At 37.8% G+C, this 17,435-nt stretch overlaps 1 protein-coding gene across 50 annotated transcripts in view; it reads right to left on the reverse strand.

Annotated features, from left to right (window-relative positions):
* Positions 1-17,435, reverse strand: part of NEB (nebulin) — a 232,153-nt gene that overhangs the window by 141,174 nt on the left and 73,544 nt on the right. For all 50 annotated transcript variants that reach the window (XM_057317597.1, XM_057317600.1, XM_057317623.1 and 47 more), the window contains 13 exons: positions 16,866-17,177; positions 15,520-15,726; positions 13,828-13,932; positions 12,787-12,894; positions 10,933-11,244; positions 10,581-10,787; positions 10,024-10,128; positions 8,941-9,048; positions 5,769-6,080; positions 5,378-5,581; positions 2,073-2,177; positions 772-879; positions 108-419 (listed from right to left, as the gene is read on the reverse strand). In XM_057317597.1, the coding sequence (XP_057173580.1) occupies positions 108-419; positions 772-879; positions 2,073-2,177; positions 5,378-5,581; positions 5,769-6,080; positions 8,941-9,048; positions 10,024-10,128; positions 10,581-10,787; positions 10,933-11,244; positions 12,787-12,894; positions 13,828-13,932; positions 15,520-15,726; positions 16,866-17,177 (2,505 nt within the window). The remainder of the gene's footprint in view (positions 1-107; positions 420-771; positions 880-2,072; positions 2,178-5,377; positions 5,582-5,768; positions 6,081-8,940; positions 9,049-10,023; positions 10,129-10,580; positions 10,788-10,932; positions 11,245-12,786; positions 12,895-13,827; positions 13,933-15,519; positions 15,727-16,865; positions 17,178-17,435) is intronic.

Genomic DNA, 17,435 nt, shown 5'->3' on the forward strand with positions numbered 1-17,435 from the left:
ATAGAACTCAGTTGTGTAAACTCAACTCCATGTACTTTGGGGGAAATTTACTTTCTTCGGAAAGCAGACATGGTATGCAGTTGGCGAAAGGAAAATCTTAGACTCACGTCACTCTGGAGGTCATAGGCCTGCCGGGCATGGATGACGTCGTTCTGGTCAGGCAGACACATCCATTCATGTAGGGGGTGTTTGTAGTCTATGTCACTGACTAAGGTCTGGCACTTCTTGGCCAGCACCAACCCCAGCATGTCCACTGGGCTGCTGAACTTGGTCTTCCACTTCTCAAAGTCCTTCTTGTACTCTCTGTCGCTCTGGATCTTGGCCACATGCATGGACCACATCATCTTGGGGTCATCTTTGATGTCCCGGGCTCCAATGTGGTGGCCAAGCTGCTTGCGAAAGCCTTCCTTGTACTTGTACTAAAGAAAAAAAAAATGTCTTGTTGCTTTCAAGATTAACTTCCATTGCAGTTACAAAGCACATGAACTCCACATATTTCACAAAGCCTAGAAAGCCACAGATTTAAGTTTTCTGATAGGAAAGATTAAAGACTAACTCCAGGTACAAATGTCATACATGATATATTTCATACAGATTCCAGTTCCAAAGACCTTGAGTTTATCCTCATCCCACACTACATCTTTGGGATCATTTCACTCTGTTTTAATTTGTTACTCCTGGGAAGATTTTGTTCAATTTAAGATTAAATTGAAACTGCTTTAAAGTGATAAATTGCAATCAAATCAATATAAACCGTGGGTACAGTCTTACTTCACTGGCAATTTCTCGAGATGCTTTTGCGGCTTTGATTGGTATGGCATCAAGGGGAAGATCGTAACCTTTTTTCTTCAATTCTTCATAACCCATTCGGTAGAGTTTCTGTTAAGAGATGAAGATCACTTTGGGAAAAGCTGTTTTCCATAAACAACTGCAGCATAATGAATGCAATGTGCTAACTATTTTAAGAGTCCCCGAAAAGAGTATCTGCTCTAGAATACTCAAATGTAATCGGAAATTATGCCCATTGATTGCTAATGATCCTATTTTAAACTTAAAGCTCTTCGATTACCCAGATCAACAAAATTAAATTTCAGCTCTTCCCAAATACTTATGAGAATGAGGCAGAAGTAAATTGATAGAGAAATGAAATAAAATATTATTTGGGTGCTGTTTTCCAATTAACTTTGAGTGTTTCATTAGAAGTTTTTGTTAGAATAGACCAATGCCTTTTGTGGGGAAAAATTATGCCTAATGGGCTGTCTCTTCCACATAACTAACACATTGTAAAATAGCCTATTTCACGATATAGGGCTGGCTGTAGGTAAGAAACAAAATCCTTCATAATTTTTTAAATCTAAGATTTTTTTGGAGGAAACTTTAAATGTTGAATTTAAAAGCTTAAGTGGAATAATTTGTTTCTTCAGATTTGTTACATAACAAAATAACATTAAATAAAATTTAATGCACTTTATCCCGAAGCCAGATTGTTTAAAATGCCTATTGATCTTGAAACGAGTTTATATTTTAGTCATTTGTGGCATTATTCTAATATATTATTTAATGTTGTGAAGACCTTCTATTAGGGTTTAGAATTTGTCTTTAAAATATTTAATTTTTACATCTACAGATTTCAGGAGATTATGCTATGATGACAATACAAATAAAAATGGAATTCTCCTGCATGGGTTTTTTTCATGCTTATTCATTTGAAATTTCATTGAATTTCATGTGTTGGGCACTATACCAGCTAAGCACTGCAGGCCCATACAAATTGTCTCTGACCCTGAGAAGCTCCCAGCCACAAAGGGGAGAGCAATATAAACCACTATATTATGCTAATATATGTAATAAACGACTACAAGGAACAGACACCACAGACCCCCAACCCTGCCTGAGACAGGGAGTGCCAATTATTTTGATATTCAAGTTAAAAAACACTAAATAAGGAATCTAAGTCGTATGTAGTTTATTAATCAAAATCATTCAGACATGCAAATTTACTTCCAAATAAATTCCTTGCTTTAGAAGCAATTAAAAGCTTTCTGAAAAACACGCTGAATTTGGAGACTTACATCACTTGTATTGATTAAGTTTGCTTTAGCCAGAATAATGTCAGGTGTATCAGGCATGATGTGGATTTGAGTCTTGTCTTTGTCCCAAGCTTCTCTATAAAGTCTCTAAAATGAGAAATAAGAGCTTTTCAGTGGTTTCATTAATGAATGACATCATTAACTTCAAACAGGATCACTGAATTCATCAGAATTAAGCATTATAACTGAGAGCATAAGCAGGTAACGTAAGCAGAAAATAGGCAGTGTATTTTTTGACTTGTCTGGGATATAACTGCCTTTCAAAATATAAAGTATGAATTACCTTTTCGAGGTTACAAATAACCCTGCCCATTAGAAATCAATCCAAGTAATTAGAGTCTTTGCCATGATCAACAAATAGAGCAGAATTCTCCATCTGATTATAAAAGTCACCCTTGGTATTTAACTTCCCTTCTCAAAAAAATGACATATTTGAGGTTATCTAGAAATTAGGGAGTCACATTTCCTATATGTTTTATTTATAGCTCTACCTTACAATAATTTGGGTGGATTAGGATCCCGAGAGAATTTTGTATGGACTTGATCAAAATCTTTTATATGTCCCAGGGCCATCCTCTGTCTTCTACAGAAGACAAGATAACCCAAACAAAGATCTCATTGGTTTACTAAAACAAGGGGGTGAAAGTCTGATGAAAAATAGAGAACTGTCAGAGAATCTCCTCACAAGATACTCATCAATTACGAAAGATAAAATGTAATTTGACAATGGAGAAACCTCTCAACACCATTTTATAACCAAGGGATTAAAATTAAAATGATCAGTATGAAACGAATTGATACTATGTACCACCTGATAGGACATACAGAGGAGGGTACTACACATATGTCCTGCTGAAAGTACAAAACCTGAATCGAATCAGAGGAAATAGACCCAAATTACAGAAAGATTCTACAGAATAACTGGCCTGTGCTCTTCCCAAATGTCAAGAACTTGAAAGACAAAGGAAGAGTGAGGAGCCAGTCCAGATTAAAGGAGACTACAGACATGACAAGCAAATGCAGGATGTGATCTTAGATTGGATTCTGGATCAGAAGATAGTTCTTATTTTGTATAAAGGACAGTAGTGATGTCCAATACTAGTCTACACAATTTATTTCAATGTTAATTTCCTGATTTTGATCATCCCACTGTGGTTTTGCAAGAGAATGTTCTTGTTTTCAGGAAATGCACACTGAAGTATTTAGGGCTAGAGAGGCATCAATGCAGCAACTTACATATATATATGAAAGAAAAATAGGGGGGAAAAAAGCAAATGTGACTAATGCTAACAATTGGGGAACTGGGATGAAGATATAGATATACACACATGATTATGTTTATATATTTATTGTATGTATTTAAATTATTTGTACTATTTTTGCAACTTTTCTATATGCCTGAAATTATTTCAAAATAAAAAAATTTAGAAGTCTCATTGGTTCCTTGGACTTGTCAATTTCCCCTCGAGGCATTCAGTGTAGGGTATAGGGGCTGGTGCTTTTCTCCTTCCTCCAATTCACTTCTGCACATGCTCACTACAATCCACGTAACCCAGAGAATCTAAGACCTCCAGGACCAAAACAAAGCAAGGCTTGCCAATTTCCACATACATTTATCCTGGTTCTGTACTAACCTTTCTGATTAAGATCAGAGATTCTCAATCTCAGCACTATTGGTGTTGTACACTGGAGGATTCTTGGTTGTAGGAGTGCTGTCCTGTAGGTTTCTGGAATGTTTAGTAGCATCCCTGACTTCTATCCACTAGATGCCAGTAGCATGCCACTCTCAAGTTGTGACAACTAAAAAGGTCTCTAGGTGTTGCCAAATCTCCCCTGTGGGACAAAACTGTCCCTGTTTGAGAACCACTAAGTTGTACCATCTCTTCAATGGTATGTGTCATTTTCACCACAACCCCGCCTCACCTCCCCCCAAAACAGAAAATACTAATATTTGTTTATCCTTAGATGTATTGATCTATTATTCAAAGGAGAAACAGCAGGCTCAAGGATCCAAGTGGCCCTCTTATGAGGCCTGAGGGGGTCTGTATCTCAGCATTCCTAGATTCAGGGCATACTGTTGAAGAGGTCTGTCCCGAGGCATTTTAATGTTGATAAATTTCATGATTGAAGGGTCTTCTCTTCCCCACCTTATTAGTTCAGAGCTCTGTAAACAGCCCTGTTTCATGGAGAGAAAAAAATCTTGGATTCCAAAGGGGGAGCTATTTTGCATAAATTTGCTTATTTATTAGTCAGCCTGTTGGATTCAAATTACCATCATAAAAAAAAAGAAATGAAAACTTGAATATTTATAATAAAGCCAACAGGTCAGCATTTATTATAAATTTTGGATATAAAAATTTCAAGAAGTCTGTGAGAGGTTGATTGGGAAGAGAGGAGCTACAATTTATCAAATGCTTACTATAAGCTAGTTATGAGCTTTATAATAAAGTGAATATGTACGATAGGTGTAAAAATATACAGAAGTATTCAGATCCCTCTAAGACCCAATTATTATTACATATCAATTCAAACTTTCTTACCAGTTCCAGAATCTCAGTGCACATAATTCAACTTTCTGTAATTTTCAGGGTTTTGTTTCTCACTGAACAATGGTCAGTACTCTTTCTCTTTGCATAGAATTACTCTACACGGCTATCTTTCATTTCATTCAATAAATATTTAGAATTACATGTCAACCACTGGTATCAGTGCTAAAGAGGGAAATAAGTTGAAGATGGGATACATATACACACATACACACACGTGTATGTGTGTAGTATTATCTACTTCTCTTGATTTGGCAAAGCTAAATGCATTATAAACACTTGGGAGAAAATACACTCTTTATAACATTTCCACCTTGCTTGTGCAAAGTACTCAAAATATTACCCTCTCATACACTTTACAACAACAACAACAACAACAACAACACCACGAAGTCTAGGTCTTTAATGTGTTCAAGTTTCAAAGAAAAAAAAGTATGTTCAATAGCTTTCTCATTTACAGGATGGATGATGGATGGATGGATAGATAAATAGGTAGATAAATAAGTAAATAAGTATGAAAACTTTAGGTGACAAAATTGATATTAACCCATTTTACATGATTCAGTATAGAGTAGTTGATAATTCAAATGAAGCAGCCAATATTAAACATTATGCTCTGTTGGGCTATGCTGGAGGATATGATGCTATGTTATTCTATTAATTACTTAAGCAAATGCTATTGAGCACCTACCACTTATCAGGCACTATAATTTTTCTATTTATTTCTAAAGAGTTACTCACATCACTCCTATTTTTGGCATTTGTCTTTGCCAGAACTATGTCCATGGCATCAGGAATGCTGGTGAACTTGTTTCTGTCTGGAGGCTGACGGTATTTCTTCTCACTGATGATTTCTGAAGCCCGCTTGTTCTTTTCTGCCTCCAAAGAACCCAGGGGACTCCATCCTATGCCTCTCAGCCACTCAAGGTCAGACTTATACAGATTCTGTGAAATTACAAAGAACTCCATCAAAACCCCATCCTCATTTGGACCCTTGACTCAAGTGATTCTACACATTACAAAGAGATGTATTTTAGATATTCAATAATAATTCCTTTTTACTTTGTCTCTCTGTGACTCAATGGCTACTCAAATGGTAATATATAAGGTATTCAATTAAATAGAAACTCACCTCACTCTGCAGTTGATAAACCTTTTTAGCTTGAATAACGTCATTCTGGTCAGGCAGGCATGTCCACTGGTGCAGGTAGTTCTTATAGTCTATGTCACTGACTAAGGCCTGACATTTCTTGGCCAGCACCACTCCCAGCATGTCCACTGGGCTGCTGAACCTGGTCTTCCACTTCTCAAAGTCCTTCTTGTATTCTCTTTCACTCTGCATTTTGGCTACATTCATGGACAGCACAAGCTTTGGATCATCTTGCAGGTTCCGGAATCCAATATGGTGGCCAAGTTGTTTGCGGTAGCCTTGTTTGTATTTAAACTGAAATCAAAGGAATCATTTCTTTTATTAACATACAGAGATCAAGTGAAGCTCAACAATTTGAGCTTAATTAAAGGCTCAATTTGCATAGTTTGTATGTTTGTTTTCCAAAGCTGAAATGAGAAAAGGGATGTCCATGTTAATTTAGTAAGAAAAGTAAGAACTTACATAGAGGCTTCCAAAAAAAATGTAATGTAGTTGATTATCAAGAGAGGTTATGATAAAAAATTCTAACTAGAGACAAAAATATATGCCATGATGTGCTAGACATTGGGTATGCTGACCCTGCTAACGCTGTTGTGATAGCCTTATGGGAGTGATCGGAAAGTATGGGCTGAATGGCAGAAAAATAAGAAAGATTCAGGACTTGATCAACGAGCCTCATAATACAGATTAACTTATTAAGCAGCAGGATTTTTAGTGGTTTGCCATATGATTATGTCCGATAAACTTGTCCTGTTTAGGATCCATATCTTCATGTGCATGTAGCTACAAATAGCTAAATATGTTAGATTAGAAAGAGAATTTCACAAGATCTCAACATATTGTTAAGATGAGTCCAAATGAACTACATAAATTCAAGAAAAGTGAAATCCACTATTTAGATTCAATTGGGGAAAAAACTGCTTTAGTACTGGACAACAATCGTAACAATAATAATGACAGTAATAATAATAGCATTTACTTGATGCTAGACAGCCAGCATACATTACTTCATGGAGTTAGGTTCTACTCTCTCTTAACATCCAGCTTCACAGTTACATACGTTAAAAATACTCAGGAGTTTAGGTTGACTATAAGCTCAATATGGGCAATCTGACAAAATCGCTTATAAAAGTAGTGTTAAAGACAGGGACACAAGTCAGAAGCTCGTTTACTCTGGCCTGACCTCCTGCGACAGGGAAACAACACGAAGTTTGGGGGAACTATTTTGAGAGGGGTACTGAAAAAAATAGAATAAATCACAGGTAGAGTGAAGGACTTTTAAAGAATAGTGAATATTCAGAATACTGAAGGACTCAGAAAACTGAAACCAAATGAGAATAAGCAAAAAGCTTGTAATATGAAGAGATATCAAGTGAAAGAGGAAATAAGCTACTTCGTGATGTTACACAGCACAGACCTAGAGTTGATCGACAACATACTCAGGTTCAAAATAGGGAACTATATAATGACAGTTAGAGATGATCCAACAAGGAGATGACCTGCCCTGAAGGACACAAAAATTCTTTTACGTGTAAGTGTTCACACGACCAGATGACCAGCTTTCGTAGAGTTGGCAGGACACTGAGTGGGAGGCTGGATTAAATAGCTTTTACGTTGTCTAACTAAATTCTATGATTCTAATTTATTAAATTAAGTTCTCATAAAAATATCTCTAATTTCCTTAAGTTTTGTAGAATATAAAAACCATTCGAGGAGCACCTGGGTGGCTCAGTCAGTTAAGGGTCCACCTCTAGATTTTGGCTGAGGTCATGAGCTCGGGGTCGTGAGATCGAGCTCCACTTCAGGTTTTGCACTCAGCTTGAGATTCTCTCTTCCTCTCCCTCTGCCCCTCCCCCCATTCACTCTCTCTAAGATAAATAAATAAATCTTAAAAAAAAAGCATTTGAAACTGAGGGGAGATATAATCTCTACAATGGTGGTAAAGTTCACATAAAGTGAATTTTAGGGTAAGATTTCAAAAGGTTCTAACTAATGGTTTCATACTAAAAGAAATTAGGTACTATCAAACGTATAGTTAGGAAATCACTGATGTATTTCTTCAATTTCTAACTAATCTTCACCTCACGGAGACTACATAACACTAAACACTCCTGCGGGGATATTCAAGCATCATTCTTGCTGTTCTGCAGCACGCTGATTTGTTTTAATGCGGAATTGACCTGCAAGCCAGTGAGTAATAATAAATCATCTAATTTTCCCACATTTCTGGAGTGTCACAAATTGACTGCTTTAAAGAAAAGCTTCCCTTATATTCTTAGAATTTATTGTCGGGTGCTGTTTTAGACACTCCTTTTTCCAACTCAAGTCTTTGTCTTGTTTTAAAAATTTTAAGAGGTAGAGCTTCCCTCTGAAATTCCAAAGTCCTCTGAATTTTTTGAGGTTAATTCTTAGAATTAACAAAATGACATGTTTATATGCAGAATAGTAAAGTCAAATATTAATAAAAATTTAACTAATCAATAGGAATCGTACCTAGTTTATTCACCAAATTGACTATCCCTTCCAATCATAACTAGAAGTTGCCTTGGAGAACAAATATATCCCTGTTTTATGAACTTTGGGATCAGATTTCCAACAGAAAGTTTGGCACTCTGGAACTTAAACCTAAATTCCTGAAACTTCCTGAATTTTTTATGCCCCAAGCTAATTTATTAGAATCATGTAAATGTAAGAATAGGTTAAATAAAAAGAACTGGCATCTAATTCTTAAATATGTGCATATAAAAATTTATCGACATCAGGTTGTTGAGGTTGATTTATTATCTGGTGCTTTGAATTTGTCTAAGATAGACAAAGAGAAAACAGGAAATTATTTTCAGGCAAGCAGGGGAACACTGAAATCTCTGGCTTCTTTGTAATATCTAGAAACATAGCATCTTAGTGTAATGGATCTTACAGGTCCTCTGTCTCAACCTCTATTCAGGAAGCCCTTATTTTGATACTGGATCGGTAAGAAAGAAAAGGGAATGTTCAGTAAATGAAGAGGGTAGGTAGGAGAAGATGAAGGGAGTGGCATTACATTTTGCCATTTTGCCGTTACACAGGCAAAGCCTATCTGTAAGAACAGTTACCAGTATTAAAGATACCTGATTCAGATAAAATACATCATAAAAGCCAAACAAGCCAAACTTACGTCGCTAACAATGTCTCTTGAAGCTTTGGCCGACTGTACAGAAATTGCATCAAGTGGGAGATCATAGCCTTTCTTCAGAGCTTCTTCCCATCCAAGTTTATAGAGTTTCTGGAAATTAAACACTTAATTTAGCGTTATTCAGTATATATTAAAATCCCAGTGGATTACTGGACAAAAGTCTACCCAGACAGTAGGCATCAGACTCTATCATCTACCTTATCTCTAAAGATATGGATAGTACAGCTCAAGCTGTTTTACGGAGCACTGACTTAGCACTGCAGGATCTTGCTTCAGTTTTCTGGCTCTGAGAATAGTTACAAGAGACACACTACAATGTTAGAGTAGCTTTTCTGTTCAGACACAATTTGGGCATATCAAGTGTATCAGATACTTTCTCCCCGCTATTAAGTACAGTCTAGGCTATTTTGTTCACAGATGTTAAATAAATTGGTAACCAAAAAAAGTCAGGTAACGAAATTTTGATTATCCAAGTGATCAAAGCAATAGATACTGAATGTCTTTTATGAGGTACAATAGATGAATTAATCTTTATGAATGAAATTTATTGAATAGATGCATGTGTGTTAAAAGGGTAATAATAAAAACAGTTGAAAGTCCTCCAGAACTTACTATGTGCCAGGTACTGTGTTGAGAGCCTTACATGGGAATTTCTCATTTGGTCTTCACAACAGTTCAATGTCATAAGCACTACTATGGTCCCAATTTCAGGGATGAGGAAACGAAGGCTTAGACCTGATGTTATGTAACTCATAAATGGCAAAGCCAAAAACCCATACCAGGTCTGTCTGATGCCATTTTTTCTTTCAACAATTATCTATTGATTTCCTACTCTGTGCCAAGTACAATGAGTACTGAGATAAAGAAAACAAGCACAGTGCCTGCTCCACGGAGCGTAAGAGTCACAGCTAAGGCTCTTGCTTTTAACCACCACATTCTGCAGCATCTCTAACTTGCCAGTTTGAGTCATTCATTTCTATTAATTCAGCATTTACGTCAATTATTTACCGTTACATCATTTAAAAAGTTTAATTCGTTTCAAGCCAAATTTTTATGTAGCTTTACCTGACTATACTGAGCTTGATTCTGCTTGGCTTGTAAAATATCTGGTGTGTCTGGCATCACATGAATCTTGGTTTTATCTTTGTTCCAGTCAATGGTATATAAGTGCTAGGAAGTCAGGAGAAAAAAAGAAAGACATTTGATATTTGAAGGACAAACAGAAAAGAAAAAAATGTAACCAAGCATTTAAATGCACTCAATTTGAATTAAATTCAGTAATTAAAGTGGTATATGACTCAGGAAAGATACCAAAAACAAACTCAGATTTTTTTTAAAAAAATAATATTTTGGATATTCTCTATCTTCTAGAATTAATTGGAAGTCCTTAATATATAACAATTTTAAAAAAACAAATGATTCCTAACTCAATTTAGGATGTCAGGGGAAATAAAAATAAGTAGGCAGAAGAAAATGATGTAGCGACATGCCCTGGAACAGTCTGTCACTGCCCAGAAGTGGTGGACCCAAACCAAATTTCCCAAACAAGAACCAGAGGCTGCTAGTCCTGCCTTGCTGGGAGCTGTAGGGAAGGGCAGCTGTATAGAAGGATGGCTGTCTACCTTGTTCATGGTTTGTGTATTCTGTTTGGCAAGAACCATGTCCATGGAGTCATTCAGCTTCTTAAACTGGAAGTTGCTAGGGTGTTGGCGGTATTTCTGATCACTGGCATATTCGGTAGCTTTCTTGGCCTTCTCCACTTCTAGGGAACCAGCTGGACTCCAGCCAAGCCCTTTGTACCACTCATTGTAGTCCTGCTTATATTCATTCTATAAAGAGAAGAGACAAATTTGACTTTACCTTACCAATTACTTTACTTTTATCAGTTCAGACACAAAAGTGTGGCAGAGAAGATTGTGATCTCTGTTCCCATGCAAGAAATCCAACCATCACCCAGAAAGAAGAGAGACTTACATCACTCTGTATGTGATTCATATTCCTGCTCAGCTCAATGCTCATGGCATCTGGAAGGAGGATGTACTTGTGAATCAGATGCTTGTAGTTGGTGTTGGTGATGTTGGCCTGGGCATCCTTGGCCGCAGTGACACTGAGCATGTCCGCAGGGGTATGGTAGCTGGTCTTCGTATTCTCATAGTTTTTCTTGTACTCCCGATCGGATTGCATCTTCGCCACTTGCATGGAATGGACTAATTTGGGATCATCCTCAAGGCTGCGGAAACCAAACATCTTCCCCCTCTCCTTTTCATAATTGTATTTGTATTTATACTGTGAAAAAATGAGTTTATTTGAGCAATTCCCTTGACTAGAAACATTCCAGTATCAATATTCTGTATTTCATAAAAAGTGATACTTGTGCAGAATTCTACAGTTTATAAAACATGTTTTTCACATTTGTTTGTGTAACTTGATACTCACAACTACATGCTGTGAGGTAGATAGCAAAGGTATTACTCCTGCCCCGTTTTACAGATGAGTAAGCTGAGACCCAGAGAGGTGAGTGACATGCTAAGGTCACTAAGGATTAGAACCCAGAACTTAACGATGATATACCACACTGACTTCTTTTGTTAAGGTTGGACATCTTTCGTAGGTGATAACAGTATAGTAAATGAGAGGGGAAAAAAAGCAGAATGTTCTAAGCAGTTTACTGTTGCCCAAAGAAATCACCCAGTCTTTTACTGTAGAAAATAGACTTAGTTTATGACATATACAGTATCATCGTAGAGTACCCTTATATCTGTGGAGCTCCTTTTCCTTTAAGACTTTCTATACTGGTGTAATGGAAAATAAACTTTACTATTTATCACTCAACCTGTTTCTACAGAGGAGGATTCTGATACATGGAAAGCTTCTTATTCTGCCTCTCTCTTGTGCGTTTGAGTGTGCAAGTTAAGGAGTAGGAGCTCAGAGAGCAAATTACTCCAGAATAGAGGGAAAAGAATTTTGAGATTTCAGGACAATGTAGTAGTGGCATAGGGATGGACAGATGGAAAAGAGGAAGATCAGGCATAGAATAAGAAAGAGAAAGTGTCACTGGGGGGTGGCTAAGGAAAGAGTACTCTGAAATGTGTGTGTTCCTCCCATTACCCCCCAATCACTCAGTGGTCGCTGTGAGAAGATTTCTTGCAGAAACAACCAAATGAAAGCACTGAGTTTCATACAGGTGATATGCTGTGGGAATGGTGAGCTGGCACACCAGCTCTCTGGAGGGAAAAAGCCCTGATCTGTCGTGTTCGCCAATTTTTGTGGTGTAAATACTCCTACCATGACTGGTGTCAAGCTACCAAGAATTTAATAACTGGCTTGCAGAATTCCTGATTACTTAATAATCAGCTGTCATGAGTCCAGAAGATCAGCATCCCCAGCACACCATTTAATGAGACATCCTGCTAGGAGGAAACCGCCTAAGAGGCAGGAAGCAGGAACAACCCAAGTCTTTCACCAGGAAAGCTTGGAGAAGGGCTCTGGATGTCTATAGCCCATAGCCTTGGGGATGGAGTTCAAAGTAAATTCACCTAGAGCTCATGAGCCAGGGAGCACATAAATATGTGGTCATTGTGTGGTTAGCACGTTTGTTTGTTTTTTTGTGCAAACAGCACAATGCTGTTTGTTTTTTTCCCCAGAAATACCAGAGAAAACAAAAGAGCAAGCCTAAAAAGCATTCACAGACTAGAAGGAGACCACTGTTAGCAGGCATGCTTTTCCCCCTATATCTCTTCCACTGAGTGTTTCCAAAATTCAGCCCTTATTATTTTGATAAATTGGGGGGAGGAACCCAGTCAGGTAAGTGCTCTCCTTCAGACTTACATCACTTGCAATATCTCTTGAGGCTTTGGCAGCTTTGATAGGAATTGCATCGGTTCTGAGATCATAGCCTTTCTTTTTAGATTCTTCCAAAGAAAGTTTGTAGAGTTTCTGTAAAGAGAGGCAAGGGAATAATGTTCTTCTAAATAGGAAAGCCTGGGTTGATTTGAAAAGAGTAAACTAACACTGTGGCATTGTTTATTTTTGAGCAGAACGCTTCACTGGTGGTTCGATGGCTAAATGTCCTGACAAATAAAATTGTGTTTGAAAAAAGTCTACTACATACTCAAACATACCTTCAAGAAACCACCAGAAAACATAAGACTTAATGGTCTCTATTAAGTTGTAAATATGCTTTTTAAAAATGTGAAAGCCCAGTAGATTCTCAAAACAACCATACTCTTACATCAAAAGAAAATTTCTCTATTTTGCCATTGACACTTTTATTTATGTAACTGTGTGGATTCTACAATCCAAAAATAAGTCATCAATCACAAATGCCTGTATAATTCAAGGAAAATAGAAAACACTGGTAGGATTAGAGATTTCCTAGCAACTGTGGTTAGGTTGAGAAAGAAAGTGAAATAAAACACTTAACGCATTTTCTAACACTAAGTGTTGAACATTCCTTGTTATGGAGCTTGCCCCAAATTCTTCAAAATGTTCACATTCCCTTCCTACTTAACTTTTCCCAAGACCCCTTCTTTAGGACCATCTCAAAGCCTTGGAAGAGAGATGCCAGGAAGCAGGTCCTAGGATTCTCACTTCCTTTTTCTCTTTTGGGGTCCCCAAGCCCTTCTCTTCCTGCCAACTCTCAGAGTCTGAGGAGTACCCACCACTAAACAAAACCCAGCTGCCCTTCAAATTCCGGACTACAGAGCCGGAGTCCCATCCACAGGCCTGCTCTCACTCTCAGCAAAGCGAGAAAAAGAAAGATTCTCACTTGTGGATTCCTACTCTTATTTTCGAAACATTCACTCTTATAATTAAGAGACATTAATTAGTTTATACTGGTTCAAATAAATCAGGGGGAATTATACTTACATCACTCATATTAATTGCATTTGCCTTTGCCAAGACAATCTGGGGGATATCGGGCATAATGTGGACTTTGGTCTTATCAGCCTCCCATGCTTGTTTGTAGAGGTGCTGGGAAGTTAAAAAAAAAAAAAATGAAAATTATTTAAGTATCTTAAAAGGTGCTCATTTAGTGTGTGTGTGTTGTGTGTGTGTATGCATATGTATATATAAAATTGTACATAAATACCCATATTTTATTATTTTTATTAGCTAGATCTTATTTTTTAAATTTAAATGGAAAAGGTGTTAATTCAAACAAGACAGTGGAGAGGCCGCAAGATGGAAAGTAAAATGATGCCAAGATGAGACTCATAGAAATAGCAAATGCTACACTGAGAGATGTCTTGGGGATCATCAGTTGAACCCTCTTATTGCAGAGTTGAGAAAACCATAGCCCAGAGAAGCAATGCACCTTGCCTGAGGACACACAGCAGGTCTGGGCCATCATTTCCAGAACTTTGCAATAAGAGGATAATGAATCTTATCTTGGCATCATTATTCTGAAATGATTAATAAATTACACTGAAAATGAAAGATTTAACATCTAAAAAACAAATGTGAGCTTGTGATAGTTTAAATACTAAATCTTAAAAGGGACACTGAGATCTGTGCCTTGTCTTTCAGGCAAGTCCCCGTCCAAGAGATCGGTCATCTTGACAAATCTCAGAAGACTCCAAGGGGTTTACTCAGACACTTAGCATAATACAGCTCTCTCTAGTGTAAATAGGACCATCATTTTCTGCAACTGTTTAAAGTCCATTTTTTTTTTTTTGCTAATCAATGGTATTTCAAATTATGATCTATATAATATAACCCAAACTGCTGCAATTATTTTATTATTTATCAATTAAAAAGAGAAGTCCAAGGTGGATATGCTTTTTGGTCTTGGTATCTATCATGGCTAATAAATTTAAAAATAGGGGCGCCTGGGTGGCACAGCGGTTAAGCTTCTGCCTTCGGCTCAGGGCGTGATCCCGGCGTTATGGGATCGAGCCCCACATCAGGCTCCTCCGCTATGAGCCTGCTACTTCCTCTCCCACTCCCCCTGTTTGTGTTCCCTCTCTCACTGGCTGTCTCTATCTCTGTCAAATAAATAAATAAATTCTTTAAAAAAATAAAATAAAAAATAAAAAATAAATTTAAAAATACAGTAAGGCTTTTCTAAAGCTGGAATAATTAACGATCCAAGGAACTACTTGTACAGAACAACTGCTCTCGTGATTTGCCCAGAGAAGGTCCTGGCTCAGAATGCTGCTATAGCCACAGGATCCAGGAGTCTCCTTTGATTCCATCAAAGCAGCTAAGAAGCAGGGTGGGCAGCAACACCCAGCTGGCAGGCAAACAATTTGCTGATTCAGCATTGTGAACGTCTACTCGACCTCACCTTAGCCAAACAAGACTTCTTTCCAAAATTTGCATGAAGAGAAACGATTCATATTTATTTTCTTATGTCTGTTGGGCAGAGTGGTTCACTGAACATTTAGGGCACCACTAATTAGGACTAATTTCTATCTTTTTTTAACCCTTTTTCAAAGCTGAATAAACATTAATTGTGATGCCCTAAAACCTTTAGCAAAACCTGCAGATCAAATAAATGTACGAAGACCTGGCTTTTTTGCTGGTGCACAGGAAATATTATACTATCAAAAGACTCACTTCATTCATAATTTTTGCATTATTCTGGGCCAAAACCATGTTCATTGAGTCCATCAAAGTGGAATACTTCAAAGTGTCTGGGTGTTGGCGGTACTTCTTTTCACTGATTATCTCCATGGCTTTCTTGTTTTTCTCAGCCTCCAGGGAGCCCAGAGGGAGCCATCCAATCCCCTTCATGAAGTCAACATAGTCAGCTTTGTACTGATTCTGCAAAAGAGGGAAAGTTCAGGGATCAGAAGAAACCAAAGCTGCCAAGAACCATGAGTGGGTATTCAATATTCCCTAAGTTCCCCTTTAGTTTTTAACCAGTAGTATATCGAACTCCAACTATTTTTGTTCCTAAACATTTTTCTTACATTTTTTTTTGCATGAGAAATTAAAAATAAGCAGTAATATCTTTGTGGTTTGTTTTCCTCAGTGCCTTCATAAAGAAAAAATGCTAAGAAATACCAACTGGATTAGTTATCATGTGACTATTATCTTGAGAAATGTGACTGTGCTGGCCTTTCTTACATAAATTTCCAAGTTCCCTTGGTTGACAGGTGACTCACCAGGATCCTGGTTCTCTCTTTCGTTGTAAGCTTTGATTACCCACCACTGCTACAATTCCCTTGGGTATGCCAGAAACCTCACTGGTACTCTGTGCAAATTTTGTTTTTTTCCCCCCCAATTCTGATATTTTCCTCTACAAGTCTACCTTGGTGGCTTTTATATGGACACTACATACCTGCCTGGCAATTAAGAGCTGAGCTCTTACATTCCCTAAGAGAAACACGAGCATGGTGTGGCCTGCCTTTGGCTAGTAATTTAAATTCCCTTCTCCCAGCCACCAAATAAATGACCTCTATAGTGGAATTCTTGGCTCTACTCTGTGACTGCCTCACATTCATTCCGATAGTTTCTACCTCCTCAACGTTTCATCAGCAAGTAATACGGGCGACTACAGAATTGAAAGTAGTGGAGTTAGGAGTGAGGGGCAGGAGCTAGCAAGTGATCGGACTTCCTGACTTTCCTCTTACTCGTGTATCAGGAGCTGTTTCTGCTTCTGACCCTCTTTGCTTGACATGTTTCCTTCAACATGTTCTCTGAAACAAATTTTCATTTGCCCTAGCTGAATCCAGCAACCACCAATCCTCACAGCAGTAATGGTAGAAAATAAGACTTTGGTTTCTAGAATGTATCCTCCTTTGTTAAAGAAATTCCATCTAAGGTAGAAAATAAGCAACTTGGTTGGAAATTATACATTAATTTCTTTCAGGATTTTCAAAATGTCCTAGGTTATGGTCATTCCTGATTTGCTTATTAACCAAGGTCAATGTTCTGCAAATGATGTGGCTGTCACGTACATCACTTTGAATCTGCATCATATTTTTGGCCAATTCAAAGCCCATGGCATCGGGAAGCATGTTGTAGGAATGGATCACATTTCTGTAGTTAGCGTTGGTGGCCACTTCTTGAGACTTCTTGGCTGCCACCACACTCAGCATGTCCACCGGAGTGTGGAAGGAGGTCTTTGATTTCTCGTATCCCTTCTTGTATTCCCGGTCTGACTGCATCTTGGCCACCTGCATGAAGTGTACCAACTTGGGGTCGTCTTCTAGGCTCCGGAAGCCAATGTGTTTCCCTTTGGCTTGTTCATAAGCTTGCTTGTATTTGTACTGTGGATGGGAAAGGAAGCACGGTGAAGTCAGTGAAGGAAAGAGAGCAAAACAGAATTCATTAGATGCCATTAGCTTTGTCAAAGGTGTACGGTTTTAGAGCTCACAGGGGCAGGGAGCAAAATCTTTTTACTTCAAATTTGTTGCCAGACTTGAGTCCGTGGAAAGAAAATGATCTCAGTGTTAATCAAAGAAATGCATGAATAAGTTGTTTTAGGGTGCTTTAGAAAGCAGCTTTTCTCACTCACCTGTCTCATC

The sequence above is a fragment of the Ursus arctos genome, unplaced genomic scaffold, assembly GCF_023065955.2.
Source record: "Ursus arctos isolate Adak ecotype North America unplaced genomic scaffold, UrsArc2.0 scaffold_1, whole genome shotgun sequence".
In the NCBI taxonomy this organism is placed as follows: domain Eukaryota; kingdom Metazoa; phylum Chordata; class Mammalia; order Carnivora; family Ursidae; genus Ursus; species Ursus arctos.